This window comes from Astyanax mexicanus, chromosome 21, assembly GCF_023375975.1.
Source record: "Astyanax mexicanus isolate ESR-SI-001 chromosome 21, AstMex3_surface, whole genome shotgun sequence".
NCBI classification, from domain to species: Eukaryota; Metazoa; Chordata; class Actinopteri; order Characiformes; family Acestrorhamphidae; genus Astyanax; species Astyanax mexicanus.
The window spans coordinates 41,194,054-41,214,607 of record NC_064428.1 but is presented as its reverse complement, the minus strand read 5'-3'; the positions used below and the strand labels follow the sequence as shown (position 1 = coordinate 41,214,607).

General features: G+C 36.1%; 2 protein-coding genes across 5 annotated transcripts in view; both read left to right on the top strand.

The window, feature by feature from the left end:
* LOC103027056 (calmodulin-regulated spectrin-associated protein 3) overlaps positions 1-7,688 on the top strand; it is a 35,876-nt gene extending 28,188 nt beyond the window's left edge. For 3 of the 4 annotated variants that reach the window (XM_049469405.1, XM_049469404.1, XM_049469403.1), the window contains one exon: positions 708-7,688. In XM_049469405.1, the coding sequence (XP_049325362.1) occupies positions 708-1,010 (303 nt within the window). In that variant the 3' untranslated portion in view covers positions 1,011-7,688. The remainder of the gene's footprint in view (positions 1-707) is intronic. The other variant, XR_007427934.1, reaches the window with a different exon arrangement.
* Positions 7,689-8,444: 756 nt separating this feature from the next.
* On the top strand, positions 8,445-19,191 carry LOC103026766 (keratin, type I cytoskeletal 47 kDa-like). The gene is made up of 10 exons (XM_022674444.2): positions 8,445-9,508; positions 9,613-9,695; positions 10,544-10,700; positions 11,581-11,742; positions 11,822-11,947; positions 12,970-13,276; positions 14,281-14,346; positions 14,533-14,601; positions 17,979-18,087; positions 18,205-19,191. The coding sequence occupies exons 1-9, from the start codon at positions 8,990-8,992 to the stop codon at positions 18,059-18,061; spliced, it is 1,572 nt and encodes a 523-aa protein (XP_022530165.2). The 5' UTR covers positions 8,445-8,989; the 3' UTR covers positions 18,062-18,087; positions 18,205-19,191.
* The last annotated feature ends 1,363 nt before the right edge of the window (positions 19,192-20,554 follow it).

Below are 20,554 nucleotides of genomic sequence, written 5' to 3'. Positions count from 1 at the left end.
TCCACAGAACAAACAGAAGTCAAAAAGCAAATCCATAGAACAATAAGAGTCTAGAAGCCAAACTTAATAAGCATAAAATGAGTCTAGAGAACTAAACCTAAAGTCTGAAACGAGCCCATAGTGGGAAGCCAAAATGATCCAGAAAGCTGAACCTAGAGAATAACCCAAGGCCATAGAACAAAAAGAGTCCAGAGAATCGAACCCAGCGTCTGAAAAAAGTCCAGAGAACTGAACCCAGTAATTAAAAACAAGCCCATAGAACTAAAAGGGTCTAGATAACTAAACCTAGAGTATAAAATCAGGCCCATAGAACTAAAAGGATCTAGATAACTAAACCTAGAGTATAAAAACAAGCCCATAGAACTAAAAGGGTCTAGATAACTAAACCTAGAGTATAAAATCAGGCCCATAGAACTAAAAGGATCTAGATAACTAAACCTAGAGTATAAAAACAAGCCCATAGAACTAAAAGGGTCTAGATAACTAAACCTAGAGTATAAAATCAGGCCCATAGAACTAAAAGGATCTAGATAACTAAACCTAGAGTATAAAAACAAGCCCATAGAACTAAAAGGGTCTAGATAACTAAACCTAGAGTATAAAATCAGGCCCATAGAACAAAAAGGGTCATCAGTTTGAGTGAATAAAATGTTTAAAGTATTGAATTCAATCATTTCTATACCGAACCCCTCATTCTCTTTGTTTAGGAAATGGAAAAAAGCTCGGCCAACCACTTCCTCATCCTCCTCCGCGACAACAACTGTCAATTCCGAGCCATCTACACCCTGGACGGCCAATCAGAGGAGCTCCAGCGGCTGTGCGGCGTCGGCCCCCGTGCCATTTCCTGTTCCGCCGTGGAGGCCATTTACAAGTACAGCTCAGACAGGAAGCAGTTCAGCGCGTTGCCGTCTCGCACCGTTAGCATGAGCGTGGACGCCTTCACCATCCCTGCACAGCTGTGGCAAACCAAGAAACAGGGCACGCCTAAAAAAGCAGCCACGCCCAAATAGAGGAGACCACACCCACATTACATAACCACACCCACGATAAAGAGACCACACCCAACGAATTTGCCAATATCTTCATGAACAGACATCCATTCATCGATCCCGTACTTTAGCCAGGAATGATCGAGTGTTTTTATGAATTGAACTACGGCTAGATTAACAGAAAACTACTTCCTTTTATGCTAATGATGTGGAGGAAATGTAATGGATGTAATACTGTAATTTACAATAGAGTGACCTTTTCAGAGCATTATTAGAGAATTCATCATTATAGAAAAGTACAATAGTAAACAGAAGCTGCTGTGCTTCTAAGTGTCCTAATCGAACCACTAGCCGAAATGCTAATATCCCAGATAGCATAAGGAATTGTCCTGAGCTTGGCTAAAATACGGCAGAATCGGCTGATGTCAATGCAGAATTGGTAAGAATGTTGTTTATATTTAGCAACCGGAGTTTTGAGAAAAGCGTTTTATGGCCAATTCTCATTTTATACTACGCAGCCAGAGCGTTGGTGGGAGCAGCTTGGGCCACTTTCTATACTATACTCTGTAACCGGGTGTAGGCACAATTAGCTCTGCAAAAGTTCCTTTATTACACTTGACAACTGGAGTGTTAACAAGATCAGCACAGGCCAATTCTTATAATGTACTCGGCAACCGGGGTGTTGGCAAGTGTGACTCGGGCCGATTCCTATATTATACTCAGCAACCGGGGTGGTGCTGCAAGCAGCTCCGGCCATTTTCTATAGTATACTTAGCAACTGGAGTATTAACAAAAGTGGCTTGGGACCGGAGTGTTAGCGCAAGCACCTCGGGATTAATTCCATATTATACTCCAGAAAATTATTACAAGCAGCTCGGGCCAATTCCTATATTAAACTCACAAACCGTAGTGTTCACAAAAGTGGCTCAAGCAGATCCACATATTATACTTGGCAACCAGAGTGTTGGCGCATTGGGCTTGAGCCGATTTCTATAATTATACTTGGCATCTGGGAATGTGAGCCAAGCATTTGGATCAGAATCAGATCAATGCCCAGTTTTAAGTTGGAATTAATGCAACTCAGGCCTGGTTTGATGTGTTCGGCCCGGAAATGGCCCAAGTGATTTTTGCTTTTTATTTTTGACTCAACATCAGCCAATGCAGAATGTTACTTATACTCAGTAACCGAACAAGAGAGGCCCAGGAAAATTTCTATATTATATATTTGGCAACCGGGGTGTTATCGCAAGCACCTTGGGATAAATCCCATATTATACTTGCCAACCAAAACATTTTTAAAAGCAGCTCGGGACAATTTCTATATTATACTCAGAAACCGAAGTGTTGGTATGAGTGCTCCGGGCTGATTCCTATATTATACTCAGCAACTGGGGTGTTGACAGAAGTGGCTCAGGCAGATTCCTACATTATACTTGGCAACCGGAGAGTTAGCACGAGTGGCTTGGGCCGATTGCTGCATTATACTCTGCAACCGGGGTGTTGGCTTGAGTGACTCGGGCCAATTCCTTTATTATACTTGGCAACCAGAGTGTTTGCACATGCTTCTCTGGCTGATTTCTATATTATACTTGGCATCCGGGGCGTTGACACATGCAGCACTTAGCTCGGATGTGAGCTAAGCATTTGGATCAGAATTTTGCTATCTGGGATGTTAGCCTGAAGCTAACACACTGCAGTGTTTAGGCTAGGTGTTTTCCGCCCTTGCGTTTGACCCTTTGATGCTACCAGTTCTGATGTGTGTACATGGTGTCGAACACAACATAACAGAAAAAACTGGAAATCACTGATAATTACTTTCATTTTTTAAATGTAACAACATAGAGAGACACTCTTTACATGTGAATACACACTGTTTACTGTGCGGTAGTGCATATTCTGATGGATTAATGACTTTGAATTAATTTATTTTATATCCGAACGATTAACGTGAATGTTTTTTTGGTTTATACAAGGCCAAAGCATGAATTGCATTAATTTCTATTGAAATAATAAGTTCCTTAAACCGACCCCAAACAGATCAGCATGATGGTTTATGTTCTGCAAACATCCAGCAGGGGGCACTGGATACACTAACCTAATACATTAACCAGCCATAACATTAAAACCACTGTCAAATATTCACTGGGAAAGTGATTATACACTATATAACATTGATGATCAAAGTCTGGCTGCTATGCCTGTTAGCATTGTGGCGCTAACTCCTCTGGAGGCCAAACGTTGTGCTCTAATCCTGCTAAACCTGGTTACTGTGTCTGTTAGCATTGTGACACTAACTCTGCCTAGACTGGCTACTAGCATTGTGGCTAACTTACTCTGCTCTGTACCTTCCAAGTTAAGGTGCTGTGTCTGTTAGCATTGCAGCTCCAATTTTGCCAAAGCTGGCTATTAGCATTGCAGCTAACCTACTCCAAACCTTCAAAGTCTGCCTGCTATGCTTGTTAGCATTGTGGCGCTAACCCCTCTGGAGGCCAAAAGTTGTGTCCTAACCCTAATGCCTCTGGTAGCATTGTGGCTAACCTGCTCTGCTCCATACCTTCCAAGTCCAGCTGCTGTGTCTGTTAGCATTGTAGCTCCAATTTTGCCAAGGCTGACTATTAGCATTGCAGCTACCCTGCTCCAAACCTTAAGAGTCTGGCTGCTGTGTCTGTTAGCATTGTGGCTAACCTGTTCTGATTCATACCTTCCAAGTCCGGCTATAGCTATAACCATGGTTAACTATTGTGAACCAACCTGGCTAAGCTTAACTACTGTGTTTGTTAGCGTTGTGGCACTAACCCTGCCCAGGCTGTTAGCATTGCAGCTAACATGCTTTTCTGCTGTCTGGGTGCTGTGGCTGTTAGCATTGCAGCTCTAGCCCTGCCATGGCTGGCTGTTAGCATTGTGGTTAACCTGCATCATCCTTGCTGAGGTCTGCTGTTAGCATCACAGCTAAACCTTCCCAACCTTGCTGAGCTGGGCTAATGTGTTTGTTAGCATCATAGCTTTAACTCAGTTAAAACCTTCTGTTAGCATCTTGACTAACCTGGTTCAATTGTAGAAATGAGTTTTTTGCTGCTACATTAATTTAAAGTATCTGATGCCAATGTTAGCGTTAGCGCTCCAGTTACCACAAGACACTTTCGCAATGTTAGAGAGGTGGTTTTAATGTTATGGCAGGTTATTTCTAAAGAGAACTTTCAGTATATCCACCACAAATCTTGGCTCGCTAATCTCCCTAACTGACACTGATGCTCACCTTTGGCCTTAAATCCAGCTGTTGATTGGTCGTAGGCTTTTAGATTTAGATGATTGGTTGCTGATTGGTTACAGGGTTGTTTAAGATCGAATCGGTTGAAGTTCTGATTGGTTAGATGCATTAACAGCCAGCTGCTGATTGGGCAAAGGCCTGTTTTAGTCTGTTCGATTGGTCAGATGTGTTCCTCCATGGTTCTTGTAGTTTTTTTAGGTTCTGAAAGGCTTTGAGAACGCAGTTCCGGGGGGGTGGGCATGTGATGTTTGTTGAAAATGTCTGTAAACTTTTTGTTTGATTGCACTTTTCTAGCTCCTGGTTAAACTGGAGAACCCACAAGAGTCTAAACTCTTAAAAGTACTGGAGATCCGGACCTTTCCTTTATCCTCTTGTGAACTTTTATACATTTAAACGTCCAAAAGCTCCGAGTTTAGTGTGTTTTAGTAGTGTTTTTAAGAAGCTACAACATCTGCAAAGGTTCTACAGTTAGAACGTGGGAAACGCGCGAAATCCGAACAAACACTGTTGGAAAATCGATGGAACAACGATTTGTATCGACTGTATGTAATTTATTCTGTTTTAATGCTAATGCAACACTTAAGATGTTAAGTTAAGCTGTGTGTATGAGAGTGTGTGTATGAGAGTTTGAGAGTGTGTGTTGCTCTACATTTAGTAATAAACTTAAAATTGGGACCCATATTTGTTATTTCCCACAAACAGAAAGTTCTCAGAAGTCCCTACAAACCTCTCTTTTTTGGCAGCAGTATTTACAAAATTTAACGTAAAAACTTTAATACACTAATATGTCAAAAAAGTTACTTATTTTTGCAAAATTAATTCAGTAATTTCAGAAATATTTGACTTATTATGTAAAAACATTAAAGTTTTAAGACAACAAATAATTAATTTTAAATTCAAAGTCCAGATTCAATATTTAAAAGTAAAAATTAAAAAGGTAAAAATATCTAAAAAAAATTTTTGACTACTTAAATTTTTCCCTCATTTCCTCGTTCTGTTTTTTGCAGCAGATTTAAACATTTTAGCAGGTAAAACTACATTTATTGTCATGTAATTAAAATACTGTTACATTTTGACACAAATTATTGTTTGTTTGCAAAACAATAAGTAAATTGATAAAAAGATCACTAATGTATAATAGTTTAACACTTTAGTTAAACATCATTTTATGTTATTTTTTATTGAAAACTTAGTTACTTTTAGATACTGAGCTAAATTTTCAACAATTTCAACAAAATAATAATTTGAAGATATTTTTTAAATAAAAAAAATAGATTCAATCCAATATAAATAAGAATTAAGAAAATATTTCAACAAAACTTTCTGATGCAAAGACAAAATATAAAAGTACAATTAAAAAATAATTAGGAAAATAAGTTTGTTTTGAAACAATAAATCTAAAAGTTAAAATTCTGCTGCCAGAAATAATAATAATTAGGAAAAAAAAAAATCAATTTCTCAAATTCATCCTGATAAATTTGATTAGTGGAGATCTTATGATCTTTATGGAGCTGCTTTAGACTTTTACCTGAACATCTCAACATCTGCTGAACATCTGTCCTCCTGCAACATCATCTCTTCATCATCTCTCCTGGAGTTAGCAGGTACACGCTGTATAAATTACCGCTACATATAAATCTGCTGTATATTTTCAATGCTAACGTGGCTAACAGTGAGATGTTAGCATGCTAACAGTGAGTGGATGTTGGCATGCTAACAGTGAGTGGATGTTAGCATGCTAGCGGTGAGTGGATGTTAGCGTGCTAGCGGTGAGTGGATGTTAGCATGCTAACAGTGAGTGGATGTTAGCATGCTAGCGGTGATTGGATGTTAGCAGGCCATGTTGACACTCTTTTGCACAAATTAGCGTTTTCACACGTGGGAGTTAGCACTTAGCATGAGCATGATTTACGCTAACTCCTTGGTTTCTTGTTCTGCTGCGTTCTGGACGTTGTTAGCCACGTTAGCGTTTCGTTATTCAACCCTGAGTTCAGTCTAACGGTCAGGTTGACAGTTTGTTTAGTCGTTTCGGAGAAAACGAAGTGTGTAAAAAAGGTTTATTATGAGTGTTGCTACAGGAAGCTATATGGACTAAAGTATTGGGACACTTTGTAAGCATATAAAAAAAAAATCCCAAAATTTCATACTAGAAATTGAGGCATTTCATTCTGTTCTATTACCACAGTTATATAAAATTCAGCCACTATCCATTTAGTTGTCCTTTAAAAACCGTTCTTAGTGAAAGTATGGGTTTAGCTAAAATTCAACTTTTTCATTTTTCAGATTCAGGTATCATTGAAGCCCAAAGAAACCTATAGGTTTATGATTTTTGCTTAATTATTTTAGTATCCATAAAATTTTGACATAGTTTTAAGATATTAAAATCTAGATTTTCAAAGTAGAAATTAAAACATTTAAGAAAATGCTTTGAAGTACTGTGTCAAAATGTCCATTATTTAAAGTCCTTATTTACAATCAAATTGACCCGAACAATTTTTTTTGACATACTAGTGAATATTGACATAATGTGAATGTTTTATAATAACAAGTAATTAATTTGAAATAAGTCTAAATTAATTTTAAAAAGTCTAATTATTTAAAGGTACTTGGTCCAAATAAAAAAGTAAAAATATCTGAAAATGTGGACTACTTAATTTAATTTTTTCCCTCATTTCCTCTTACTGTTTTTTTGGCAGCAATATAAAAGTTGTAAAAGTTATCAGTTAAAAAACACATTTATTATAATAAAATTAAATGTTAAAAAAACATATCAATATTTATTATCACTACATATACTAATATTATTACTTATAATATATAATAATGTAATATAATAATAGTATTACTTATTCCTTTAAAATACTATCAAATCTTGACACAAAATATTTGTTTTCAGTATATAAAATTAAAATAGGCTTAATTCTATGTTAATTTTAATATAGTCCAGAGATCATTATTCGCAGATAACAGGTCAAAAGTTTAGACATGTTTTACAAATGTATTTTTATTATTTTTTATACATTTTTACCATTTTTGACAGCAATACTTAAACAATGGCATAGGTATAAACAATAATACATAATTAGCATATTAAACTAATGATTTATTTATATAAGCAGGTTTAGAATGAGATTGTATAACAGCTCCTGTGTGTTTAATGTTTAAGTGTCCCAATACTTTTGTCCGTATTCTGTACAGCGGTGTTCCTAATCTTTTGGCACCTACATCTGTCTAATATTCTCCCTTTCATTGTCCTCTCTAAACCTTCGTAAGTATGTGTGTGTATATGAGTGTGTGTGTGTGTGTGTGTGTGTGTGTGTGTTCGTAATTGCGCATGACTGCTAAAGAAATCGGAGAGCGTAAGTTACGTAAGTTTTCTTCAGTCTGGCTGAAGCTAAATAAGGGGTCAATAAAACATTTTCCACAACACAGTTCTGACTCTGACTTTTATTTTTTGTGCATCATAATTATAGCTATCCTTAAACATTGAAAGCACTGAAAGTTCTGTATATTTTTTGTTTTTTAGTCATTTCTCATTTTCTGTAAATAAATGCTCTAAATGAGAATATTTTTATTTGTAATTTGGGAGAAATGTTGTCTGTAGTTTATAGAATAAAACAACAATGTTCATTTTACTCAAACATAAACCTAAAAATAGCAAAATCAGAGAAACTGATTCAGAAACTGAAGTGCGACCTTCATTTTTTTTTCCAGAGCTGTATAGTGTATCGATATTGCACTAAAATAATATCAAAACATATTAGAATATCTTTGCTATATATTTATATTTTTGGTAATATAAAAAAACATTGAAATATCTGTTATTAATTTTAAGAATATGCTTTTTTTAACAAATGCTTTATTTTAGTATAAATAGAACAGTTGCAAACATTTGCAAAAATCAATAGAAACAAAAATCTATAAAGTTTTGTCTATTTTTTAAACTGCATTAACTTAAAAAAAACAACTTTTTTTTGTTTAAAATAAATATTACAAAAATAACGATTATATTCCAGAGGTTTTCAATTGGTAAAATCGCTGTTTTATTTTTTCCAGAGGTGCAGAAAAAAATCATGTGTTATGATGCTGTTATCCATATATTGAATGTTTTATGATATATGAAATTTCACATTCCTCGTATATCCCTGTGCATCTCTACATCTCAGTAAATGTACGTTATTTAAATACTTCAGTAAGTCAAGAATTACATGAATTATTTCAAGAACTAGGGCGAACATACGTTTGGATAAGACTATGTTTACAGCATTATTAACTCATACTTTGAATTTTGCCTGTGGGAAAGTCGAATTTTGCATTTGCTTGCCCTCAATTTTTGAATTTGACGCATTCCCATGCTCAAAACTCAAAAGTGGATCAGAGGTTCACATTCGTGACTAATAGCATTAAAGTTTGTTTAATTACTTTTAACTTTTTAATGTTCAAGGGTTCAATTGATCTTTGAAGCAAATGCATTACTTTTTTTTACTTGCATATGCAAAAGTGATCAGATCAAAGGGAAGCAGATGCCAGCGCAAGGTGTGGGAATCCGATGTTCTACCACCGTGCCACCCAGGTACCCCTCGGGCAGTGGGCACCGGGCCACCGTGCCAAGCAGTCAATCAGTAAAAGTGCCGCCTGGCTATAAAACACACCTGTTCAGGTGTTTCTGAAGCTTCATCTAGCTAAAGCTAAAGTTCTTTCAGATTTTTGATTCGTCTCCAGAACCAGAAGCATGTCTTCTTCACGCTCCATGTCCTACTCCAGGGTTGGGTCAGTTGGGTCGGGGTCGTTTTGGGGTGGAGGAGACGGTGCGAGGACTGGCTATGGGTACTCAGTGGGGATGGGGTTGGGTGGTGGTCTTCAAAGTCAAAGGTTTGGATTAGGTTCTGGTGTTGGTGGAGGTTTAGGTGTTGGGGGAAGCAGGTTTGGGTTGGGTTTGGCTTCAGGAGGTGGTGGTGGTGGTTTTGGGTTGGCTTCAGGAGGTGGTGGCGCTAGTGGTGCTGGCGCTAGTGGTGGTAGATTTGCTTCTGGATGGTCTTCTGGAGGTGGTCTTCAACCGCCCACCACTAACAAAAAACTGGAGCTCCAATTCCTGAACGATCGATTGGCCGCCTACCTGGACAAGGTAAAGAGACTGGAAACCGCCAACCATGAGCTGGAAGAAAAGCTACGAGGCTTCACCGCCAACAAGGTGCAGGTCAGTTACGACATGAAGGCCTACCAGAACCAACTACAGCCTCTTCAGGACCAGGTGGGTTCACGACTTCTCGGTCCTTTTTGAAAGGTTCAATCTCTTGTTGAACCCAATGGTTATAAATTAGCCCAAATTTCATCTACTTCATTCGTTCCTCACAGATCAGAGATCTTCTGAAGGACTGTTCACGTCTGACTCTGTCCATCGATAACACCAAACTGGCCGCTGATAATTTCAGAATGAAGTAGGTATTTTGTATTTTGCAAAAATGTTAAAGATTTTATTGAACTTTGGCAACTAGTGTTTGAAGCGTTCAGTGCCAAGGGTTGCATTGAGCTTCCAGCAAATGGAGAGGGGGAAAAATGAGCAAAATCAGCAAAATTATATATATATTATATATTTTATCTTTGTCTTCTGTCTCCCATATGTCTATCTGTGTCCTTGTTGTATTATTGTACATATAGTGTCTCCCATTCTTTTATATTATATATCTATTTTCTGTACTTGCTGTAAAATTGGGAAGGAGAGTAACGTAATTTCAATTCTCTGTATGTCCTGTACCATATGCAGTACTGACAATATAAAAAAACTACTTGACTTGACTAAAATTAGAAGCAATTTTAGAGGAAGAAACTTTTATCCGTGCTTCTGCTCTGCTCTGTTGGCATTAAAACCTACTTTTATTATGATGCATAAGTTTTAAAACCCCTGTTTGAACCCTTGTATTGTCTTAAACCCACCTGATGACTCTTGTGAAGAGTTTGCAATTTGGTGGATGGTTAGTTAATGGGCGAATTGAAGGTTTGGTGTTTTATGGGGAATGAACTGACTCTATGTAGAACCTTTTTCCTGTAATATTATTATACATACAACACCACCATGTTTAACAGCAGAGGAACCCCCTAAAATAATCTCTTTAGCTTGGAATTTTCCTTCATTTATACTTCCATGAAAACTGAAGACCGAAAAGGTCTACAGACTGTCTTCATTTGGGTCATTTTTGACCTTTAGGACAAGGGGATTTGAAGACTACACAGGGATTAATCTGTGTCGCATTAATTTAATATATTTTATCTTTGTTAATGTGTGCAGGTATGAGAATGAGTTTGCTGTGAGGAAGGTGGTGGAGGAAGACGTTGCCGCTCTGAAGGCTCTGAAGAAAGAATACGATCTGACGAATTCTGCTCTGAAACAGGATTATCAGATTTTACTGAAAGATCGAGAAACGCTTGAAAAAACCCATCAGGAGGTGAGATGGTCATACTTACATTTTTCCTATTATCAAACAAGCTTTAAAATCAGACAAATAAACCCTGAATAAATCCAAAAAGTGGTTTTAAATGATGATTTAATTTATTAAGAGAGGATTTAACTGTGATCAATAACAATTTTTTAGCTGGGTTCAATTTCACTACTAACCACAACCAGACCTAATTACTGATTACAGACCTGTAGAATCAAGAAATCACTTAAATAGAATCTGTCTGACAACATGAAGCAGAAAAAAGATCTCAACAAAAAGCAGCACATTATTATTATTAAACCCCCATCTGAAGAAACTCAACAACAGATGAGAAAAAAACAATATTATTTATCATATTTCAGTCTGGAAAAGATTATAAAATCATTAATTTCTAAAGCTTTGAGACTAATAAATTTACTAATAAAGAAAACACAAATGAAACACTGGTGAACCTTCCCAGGAGTGACCGGCCGACCGAACAAAATTACTCCAAAAGGGCATGAAGAACTCATCCAGGAGATCCCAAAAGTTGCCAGTTAATGTCAGAGTTAATGATTCAATAAAAAAACACCTGTCTCACATTTACCAACAAACATCTTAATGATCTTCAGAACTTTGGGGAAAATATTCTGTTAGTTGACAAGATAAAAGTGGAACTTTTTTGAGGGAGAATTTCAGAAAAGACATCATACTGAAAGTCTAGAATTTCCCCTCGGGGATCAATAATGTATCTATCTATCTCTATCTAAGCCAAACAGGGTTGACTAAGTAAGTCACAAGTTGAGGACGTAAGGACAAAATGCTGTCTTTCTCCGACCTCTGATCCTTAAAACCTCAGGAAACCCAACAGAAAATGATTAAGAGATGATTTTTATCGCTGTTGCAGGAGGTGTTGTCTCTTCGTGGGCAGGTAGCAGGAACTCTGACGGTTGACATTAAGGAACCCGATGCCGTGGATCTGTCTCGCCGGCTGGCCGACCTTCGCTCTGAGTACGAAACCATCGTGGAGAGAAACCACCGGGAAACCGAGCACTGGTACACCAAGAAGGTACAGATTTCATTAAACACAAAACCTCAGATGTTTGTTAAAATCACTGCAGGTTGTGAAATCACGTTTCTCTTGTCAGATATCTCTGAACGTCACCGGCACTGGAAAGGTTACCGAAGTTACCGTAACTGGAAGCGCTGAGATTTCCACGAGCCAATCACAGATCCTGAATCTGCAGACGGAGCTGGATGCTCTGCTGCTGAAGGTAAAGTAAAACTCCACACCTTACTCAACCCTTACTCCCCTGTCTGAACTCGCAGATTACACAATCTGGTTCTTAGAACATTCCCATAACGTTATATTCAGGTTGTAGGAATGTTTTCTGGAATGTTTTAGTAAGGTTACAGGAAACGTTTCCCGAACGTCCCCTCAACTTGTTTGCAACATTTTTTTTTTTTGTTTAGGACATTTGTTTATAACGTGCATCTGTCCAGTTTTCTCAATGTTCTCAGAACCTCTTTTAAAACGTTTCTTTTTGGTTGTGGGAACGCTATATACGATCAATTAAATCTGTCCAGTTTTCCTAACATTCTCAATAATATACTTAACCTTATTTGCAACTTTAAAATAACCTTCCCAGAAAATTGTTTAGGAACGTTCTCATAATGTTTATTTTTTCAATGTTCTTTATGTTCCAAGAATGTGTTTTTAAGTTTACGAAAACATTCTCAGAATGTTTTGAGAACATTGTCAGATGTTTTTTTTTTATATTCTAAAAATATTCAAAATTGCATTTTCAGAACATTCCCCTAATGTTCCTTTTTGGTTGTGGGAATGTTTTCCTTCCTCCAATGTTTTTCTTCTCTTTAATGGGTTATTGGTTGGAGGTGTTTGGGATTGGTTATTTGTTATATGTTCTTTGCAACACCAAATAGTAGACACCTTATTCGACTGGTCGTCTATTTTGAGTTCCACCAGGAAGACTCCAGAGGAAAGTGTGCAATAATATCAGCTTTAATTTCAAATAGAATTAATAATGTATTAGATAACAATTTATGTAAAGTTAGTCTTTGGAGTAGGCCCCGTCATCGGCCTGGGTATACAGCATCAGGACCCTTACAGATTTTACAGAAGGGGCGGAGCCATCCCCTGGGCGTTTCCTGCTAGAACTAGCGCTGAAGAGCTTTACCTGCTGTGTAATTTTAAACTGTGCCTCTGCTCAGAACTCCGAGTGGAAGATTTGTAGAACTCGCCTGATTTTACCTTGTTTTTACTGTTCCTCTGCAGAAGAGCTACGAGGAGCAGCGATTGGTGGACGTTCAGGGGCAGAAGCAGATGCAGCTGCTGGCTCTGAGTCGATTGGCTGGGAATCTGGAGGGTGAGCTTGCCTCAGTTCGGGAAAGTGCTCTGCAGCAATCCAGAGATTACCAGCTTCTGCTCAGCACCAAAGTTCAGCTGGAGAGAGAGATTTCTACCTACAAATCACTGCTGGAGAGAGCCGGAGATCTCAGCAAGATCGCTGGGCTTAATGTACCGACTCTGCAGACTCGCAGTGCTGAAGTATCTGTTACTGCTGCAGAGTCTTCTTCTAGTGGTGAGTCATCATAATCTGCTGTCCCTTACCAACACATTTACAGAACATGAGAAATGACTGAAATAAAAAAAAAGATGCAGAGCTTTCAGACCTCAAATAATACAAAGAAAACAAGTTCATATTCATAAAGTTTTAAGAGTTCAGAAATAATCAATATTTGGTGGAATAATTCTGGTTTTTAATTTCATGCATCTTGGCATCATGTTCTCCTCCACCAGTCTTACACACTGCTTTTGGATAACTTTATGCTGCTTTACTCCTGGTGTAAAAATTCAAGCAGTTCAGTTTGGTGGTTTGATGGCTTGTGATCATCCATCTTCCTCTTGATTATATTCCAGAGGTTTTCAATTTGGTAAAAATCAAAGAAACTCAATTTTTAAGTGATATCTTATTTTTTTTCAAGAGCTGTATAGTATACAGTATACTTGGATAAGTGTACTTGTAGTAGAAGTGTAAGTGTACTGTTTCAATACATCTTGGGACTAGACTGGTCCAATTTTAGTATATAAAAGTATGCTTTTAAGTATATGCTTTGGGTGTAAAAGTAGTACACTTTAAGTATACAACTAGTTTATTAATATGGGCAAAAAAAACTTAGATTGAGACTAGTAATGTACTCTAAGTATACTTTTAAGCAACGTAAGTTATACCGTGAGTACACAAATTTTAGTTTACTTTAAGTATACTCTCAGTAAACTACGTGTCTAGTGGTTTTATGTTTAAAGCATACTTATAAGACTTTATATGAAATATATATTAAGTATAATTACGTTTAGTATGTCACTGATAGATATAAAAAAGGAAACTAAAAGCTTACTTATTTTTTGTAATGGGTGTTTTGATGTAATGCTAGATAGTCTCCACTGAATAGAACATACCCAGACTTGGGTAATTCCCTGAAGAAAAGCTACTCTTCTGTAGAAGGTCTAGACCGTTCACCATTGATGACGTTGTGAAGTTTTCTAGAAGTTTGCATGAATTGATCTTCTTTCTTTGGTCAACAGTTGCCGCTGAAGTGGTTCCTGAAGTTTCTGCAGACCTTCAAGCTTCATCGGCAGAAGGTGGAGAAGGTGATCTATGAGTTCCCTTGGAAAGTTCCTTGGTTTCTCTTAGTGATTCCCAATCTCATGAGTTTTTTGGTTTTGTACTTATTAAAAGAGTGAATGAATTAAAGCTACCAATCCAATCCATTCTCTTGAGGATGTGATGCCGTTTTTGGTCATTAATGGTTGTGGATGTCTTTTGTTGGTCAGCAGGTGGCGCTGCAGTGGAGGTCGAAGGTTCAGGTGAGCACCAGCCATCACCAGCAGGTGTCACTGGAGAAGGTATTGTCTACTAAGATCTTAATCATAAACGTACAATGAAATATCGCAATGCTTGGTTCCTTAACAGTGTTTCTTTACATTCTTTGGAAGTTTCTTGTATTGAAAATGATTGACTCATTTACTCTGGAGAATTGCGTATGCACATTTCTGGAAATCTTATTGAAAACTGTATTGTCTTGAGTTTTAAGTAGTTTACAGTTGCAGGAAAAAGTATGGGGATTATTCTTGTATTTCTGCATAAATTGGTGATTAAATGTGTTCTGATCTTCATCTACGTCACAACAACAGACAAACACAGTCTGATTAAACTAAAACCACACAAATATATTGGTAGATATAAATATAAAATATAAAAATTGGTAGAGTTATGAATATTATCGGTTTATTAAACTTCTTCCTCAGTGTAAATTGATCCACTGGGGGGCGCATGGTGACCGACTCCAAAATGGCGGTCACACTTTCGACACGCCCAGTAGTCTGACCTGCAGAGACCCACCCATTGTTCTGATTGGTTAAACAAACCCCGTAATCTGATTGGTCCGGATAAAGCTTTCCTATTGGTCCATCAATCAGGCGTCAAAACAGGGTCAAAATTCGCAACTGCAGCTAGAGCTTCGCACACGCAGCAGAGAAGATGAATGAGAGGATTTTTAGCTCCACAGTGAAAAACACCTACTGTCACATTTACAACCTCACAAATTCCATGTGATTTTTGGTCTGATCCAGCTTAAGCCATTTGAGCAGTACTGATTCACACATTCAAGAGATTGGATTTACAAATTAAAAAATATATATTTATATATAATTAAAATATTTTTTTCACATTCGCACATTTGAATTATTATTAATATTACTTTCTGTTTCAAGTTTGCACATTCCAGTTAATTTGTGGATTTGGATTTTCGTGCATGCAGTTGTTTAAACGCAGTTACAAGTTTCAGTACATTTGTGACTTCTGTTTTACAAACTCAAAATCTTTATGACCCTTTTTTGACTCCATAGTTTTGGGTCGTTGTTCTGTTGCATCATCCATCCTCTGTTGAGCTTCAGTTGGAGGACAGGTGGTCTTTAGTTTTCCTGCAAAATGTCTTGGTAAACTTGGGAATTCATTTTTCCCGTTGATGACGGCAAAATCTGTTCAGACCCTGAAGCAGCAAAGCAAATCAGCCCCAAACCATGATGCTCCCTCCACCATGTTTCACAGTTGGGATGAGGTTTTCAGAATTTGCGTTGTGCTTTCCTTCCAAACAACTCAATTTTGGTTTCATCTGTCCACAGTATATTTAGCCAGTACTGCTGTGGTACATCTAGGTGCTCTTTTGCAAACTTGCAAATCTGTGGCTGTTTTTTTTTTTTGGACAGCAGTGTCTTCCTCCGTGGTGTCCTCCCATCAACTCCATTCTTATTTAATGTTTTTCTTATTGTATTTATTCATAGGCGTAGGAATCGGGGGGATGTCCCACCCAATATTAGACACAGGTGGATTCGTCCCCCCCAAAAATTATATTGTTTCGCTCAGATCAGCTGTACTATTAATGAGAAGACAGACTGGACCAATCACGGAGCCGGTTCAGGAATTAAGTCCCGCCTCTCAGTAGAAACAGCCAATCAGCTTGCTGGTTTTGCGGCCCGCGGTGTGCTAGTGGGGAAGCCCCGCCCCCTCGCTGTGAGATTTAGCAGCGGGATCGGGCTGCAACAGCTTCAGCTGATTTTAAAACAGATCTGGATATACGGAGATTTTTCTAAAAGAAAGGTAACGATAGGCTAACCACTTCAACTGTGATGATATGTTTCTGATAGCTGGTTAAAAATACACGTCTCTGAATCAAAACACAGTTTAAACCCACTGTGATTAATAAACTGCAGCTGTGTGAGTGAGTTATCTTAACTTTGGAATTAGCTAGATTGGAAGTCAACGTTAAAGAAAAAATAAACTATATATATAATGTTCAACTTGCCCTGTACCTGATCAGCTAATCACTATTTCATTTTCAAACTGTGTTTATTAATTTAGGATTACAGGACTTACTGTGAGCTATAATGAACGAAAATTCATTTAGATAACTAGTTATCTAGAAGCCAGATGTAGTGGATAGTCAGAATTTAGTACAGTACTTTATGTTTGTAGTTTAAAGCAGTTTTTTAACCCTGATCATCACTGCCCTAAACTAGTGTTTTCCACCTGATCCAGCTGATCAGCTAATAAACAGTCATTTACTGAGTTTACCTGTTAAAACCCTTTAGCCCTCTATAGAGCCTACATTAATCATTATGTATATCCAGCAGTGTATTAAACACATCATACCACCACTTACTTTATTAAATGTCTTTAAAGCAGAGGAAGCTCTGATATGCAGAACAGTTTTAATATGCAGTAGAATATATAAGAACTGGGTTGAGAAACACTACTGTAACGTGACTTCTGTTCATTTGTATTTCACAGTAAGACCACATGTCCTGGCGTTTATAAAAATCTCTATGAAACGTAAAGTTACATTCTTTTACATAAAATGTCACCATCTTAAGAAGAGCTCTCAGTAAAAAAAAAAAGCGCAGGATTTAAATATACAACAGAATTGACATGCCAATACATAATAATAATAATAATAAACAAATCTGTTATATTATTTTAAACATTAGGTGATAACTGATCATTTTTGTCATATGTATATAATTCAGACATTGCATGCATAATTATTTCTAACAACAGTAACTGTAACGTGGAGTAACATGTTTAGGTTGTAAAATCACCTTTACTTGGATGTTAACTAATAATAAACAAAATGTATTAATTGTAATTAAAAGTAATTTCCACAAATGTTGTTCTAGGAAACAATAGGATGGGCTTGGGTTTATATTGGCAAATGTGTCCCCCCCAATATCAAGCCCGCTCCTACGCCCTTGTATTTATTGATTTGTCAACAAAAATGTGAGCATGTGCCTGTATTCTGATTTCTGTATTCAGTCTTCAGCTGACACTCTATGATTCTTCCTCACCTCATTGATCATTCTGAGCTGTGCTCTTACAGTCATCTTTACAGGACTTTACCACGCCTAGAGAGAGTAGCAGCAACAGTGCTGAACTTTCTCCATTTGTAGAGCGTCTGTCTTACCGTGGACACATGAACATCAAGACTTTTAGAGATACTTTTGTTACTCTTTCCAGCTTTATGCTTCAGGTCAACAATTCTTGAACGTAGATCCTTTGAGAGCTTGATTATATAATTTTTGTGTGGTTTTAGTTTAAGCAGACTGTCTATTGTTGTGACGTCAGATCAGAAGATCAGAACACATTTAATGACCAATTTATGCAGAAATCCAAGTATAATCCCAAAGGATTCACATACTTTTCTTACAAATATATGTACCTTTAACAGGTGGAGGAGGTGAGGATGGAGGGGAACAATCTCTGAGGAACAAACGTTCAATTTCATCTCCTTACGAGGCTTTTCTGGACTAGATCTGTCGAGGGTTCCTCCACTACAGGTACAGAAACAGCGTAAAATACGGTTATTTTGGAAAGAATGTTGAATTCATCTTTTTAGCACTTATTAAAGCATTAAGATCTTCATCTTATTCTTTATATTTCTTTCTTTTTCACAGCCAGAGTTGGTGGAGAGTTGGATAATTCACGATGACGTCCACGTGGGATTCTTCCTGGTCTACTCTAGTGATCAAACAGTAGATTATAAAAGTACACTAAGCATTATTATAGTGCTATAGTGCACTAAAGTACTAAAATGTTCTTGTAGCCACATCATTATTAATCAGTTTAAAGAGTGATGAAATGAAACAACTGTTTTTGTACTTATTATACTTTAATTACAGTATAAAAATAGTACAAATGTCTTACATTTTGCAATTGAGCTAAGTGTACTTAACTGTAATAAAATGCAACTATTTTAAATATACTTAATTAACATTTAAACATACTTATTTAAACTACTTCATGTAGGTAACCCTATATTTTAAATATGTTACAGTAAATTTATAATACATTTAATTTACATGCTTCTTGTTCCTGTCCTTTTTTAAGTAGCACACCTATAATATACTTCGTTGGGTATAAAAATATACATTTAATATACTGCACTACAATTTTTTTGCGTGTTATACATTTTTTTATTTTATTTTTTTCAAATAATAGTAGTAATTTAATTTACTTTCTAAAAAGTTTCATGTTACATTGTACTTTGTCATCTTCTGTAAAAATAGTTTTTTAACACATTTTGCTAAAAATGTACGAAAGTATATTTGGAAATAAGTATTTTAGAAGTGTATTGAATTACATTAAACTAAAAGTGTAGTTTAAATACACTATATTGTACTTTTTAAAATGTATGATCAAAGTTTACTTTCAAACATTTGATGAAAGCATAATATTAATGTACTTTTTATATATTTTAAGTAAGTACATAAATCTGTTAGTATGTTTAAAGCTTAATTAGACATTTCTCAATATGTTTTTAGTACAATGAAGTATTTTTTTTCTCACCAGGGTAAACAGTGTTACTGAACGTAAAGAAGTCATGGCTTTATTGCAGAATGTAATGTTTCTGTTAATCTCTAATAAAAATATCTATCTATCTATTTTAAGTGTGTTATTATATTGTTATATTGACTACATATAATTATCTACTGATTGAGATATTACTGATGTTTTACTGAAGTAAAAACATTTCTGACTGTACATTTGTTGAAGGTTTGTCACAAATAAATATTCACACTTATTTTTTTGCATTGATAATTATATTTTTGTTACAATTTTTTTGCAGGTGTTTGATCATTTTGATTGTAGGCATTTATAAGTACACTATAAAAGTATTAATAATCTAGGAATTAAGCAATTATCAGGGGGCCACAATATTTACGCAGTATTATTAGAAGAATATTATTATTAAGTATTATTTAAACAGTGTCACACCATGTTCAAACATTTTAATCGTATTAAAAAAAAAACGTATACAGTAAAATATATTAATTTTATTTTGTGCCAAATATTTAACACAAAAAAACTAAATTAAATCTGCAAACATTTTTTTTTTCAAAACAGTAAAAATATATAAAAAAATATATGAAAATATTTGCATTTAGATTTTAAAAGTCTTTAATTCCATTTTTGTGTTAAATGGATTTTCTATAGATTCTTGTATATTTAGATTTTACTCTATATGTAAATAATCTGCAATTTTAAATGCAGATTTTATATTTTTGAATAATCCTTCGGCCAAAAATAAATCTCATTCCCAATTTTACATACATTTTTACTGTACATAAACAAAATGAGTGACAAGACATGGGCACTTCAGGGGACCAATCAGATTTCAGCTCACACCCCTAATACAGTGGTGTATACTGATTGTATTTAAAACAGAATGTCTTAATTAATTATTAATTGACAATAGTTAAGATAAAAGCTTTAATAATTAGGAAAACCGTACATGTGTACTTAATTAGTCTTAACTAGTGATGTTTCCTGCAAACGCTCTTTTTTTTGTTGTTTTTTTTGCTTTTGTTTTTCCTCTCTCCACAGGAAGTGCTGCTCACCCCACCAACTGCTGACCAATAGGAGGCCTAGCTGGAGAATTGAGGGGAGGAGCCAAGTTTTTAAACACAGGAATCCAAGATGGCTGCCGTAGGCAGAGGATTGTTGTCACCTTGTGCTGTTTTTAGTTTAGTTTTTAGATTAGTTTTTAGTTTAGTTTTTAAATCTCAGTTGGGTTTTTTTTCCTGCATGGTATCTAAGTTGGTTTTAATGAGTTTTTACTCTTTATTTTAGGGATGTGTTTTGGTTTTAAGGTATTTTACCTGTAGTTTCTATCTTTGTTTTATAAGAGGTTGTTGGTTTGTTCCATATGGAGTTTCAGTAAGGTAAGAAGAAAGCTGCACTTTTACGTTTTTAATTTTTGTTTTTTGGTCAGGATAGTTTAGTGTTGTAAGTTTTGTTTGGTTT

What these genes read in the sequence shown, in the direction of transcription:
- LOC103026766 (XM_022674444.2), top strand. Translation starts at nt 8,990, where the DNA reads ATGTCTTCTTCACGCTCCATGTCCTACTCCAGGGTTGGGTCAGTTGGG. An exon ending in TTGAAAAAACCCATCAGGAG is followed by an intron (nt 10,701 to 11,580) that starts GTGAGATGGTCA and finishes TCGCTGTTGCAG; the next exon opens with GAGGTGTTGTCTCTTCGTGG. An exon ending in ATCGGCAGAAGGTGGAGAAG is followed by an intron (nt 14,347 to 14,532) that starts GTGATCTATGAG and finishes GTTGGTCAGCAG; the next exon opens with GTGGCGCTGCAGTGGAGGTC.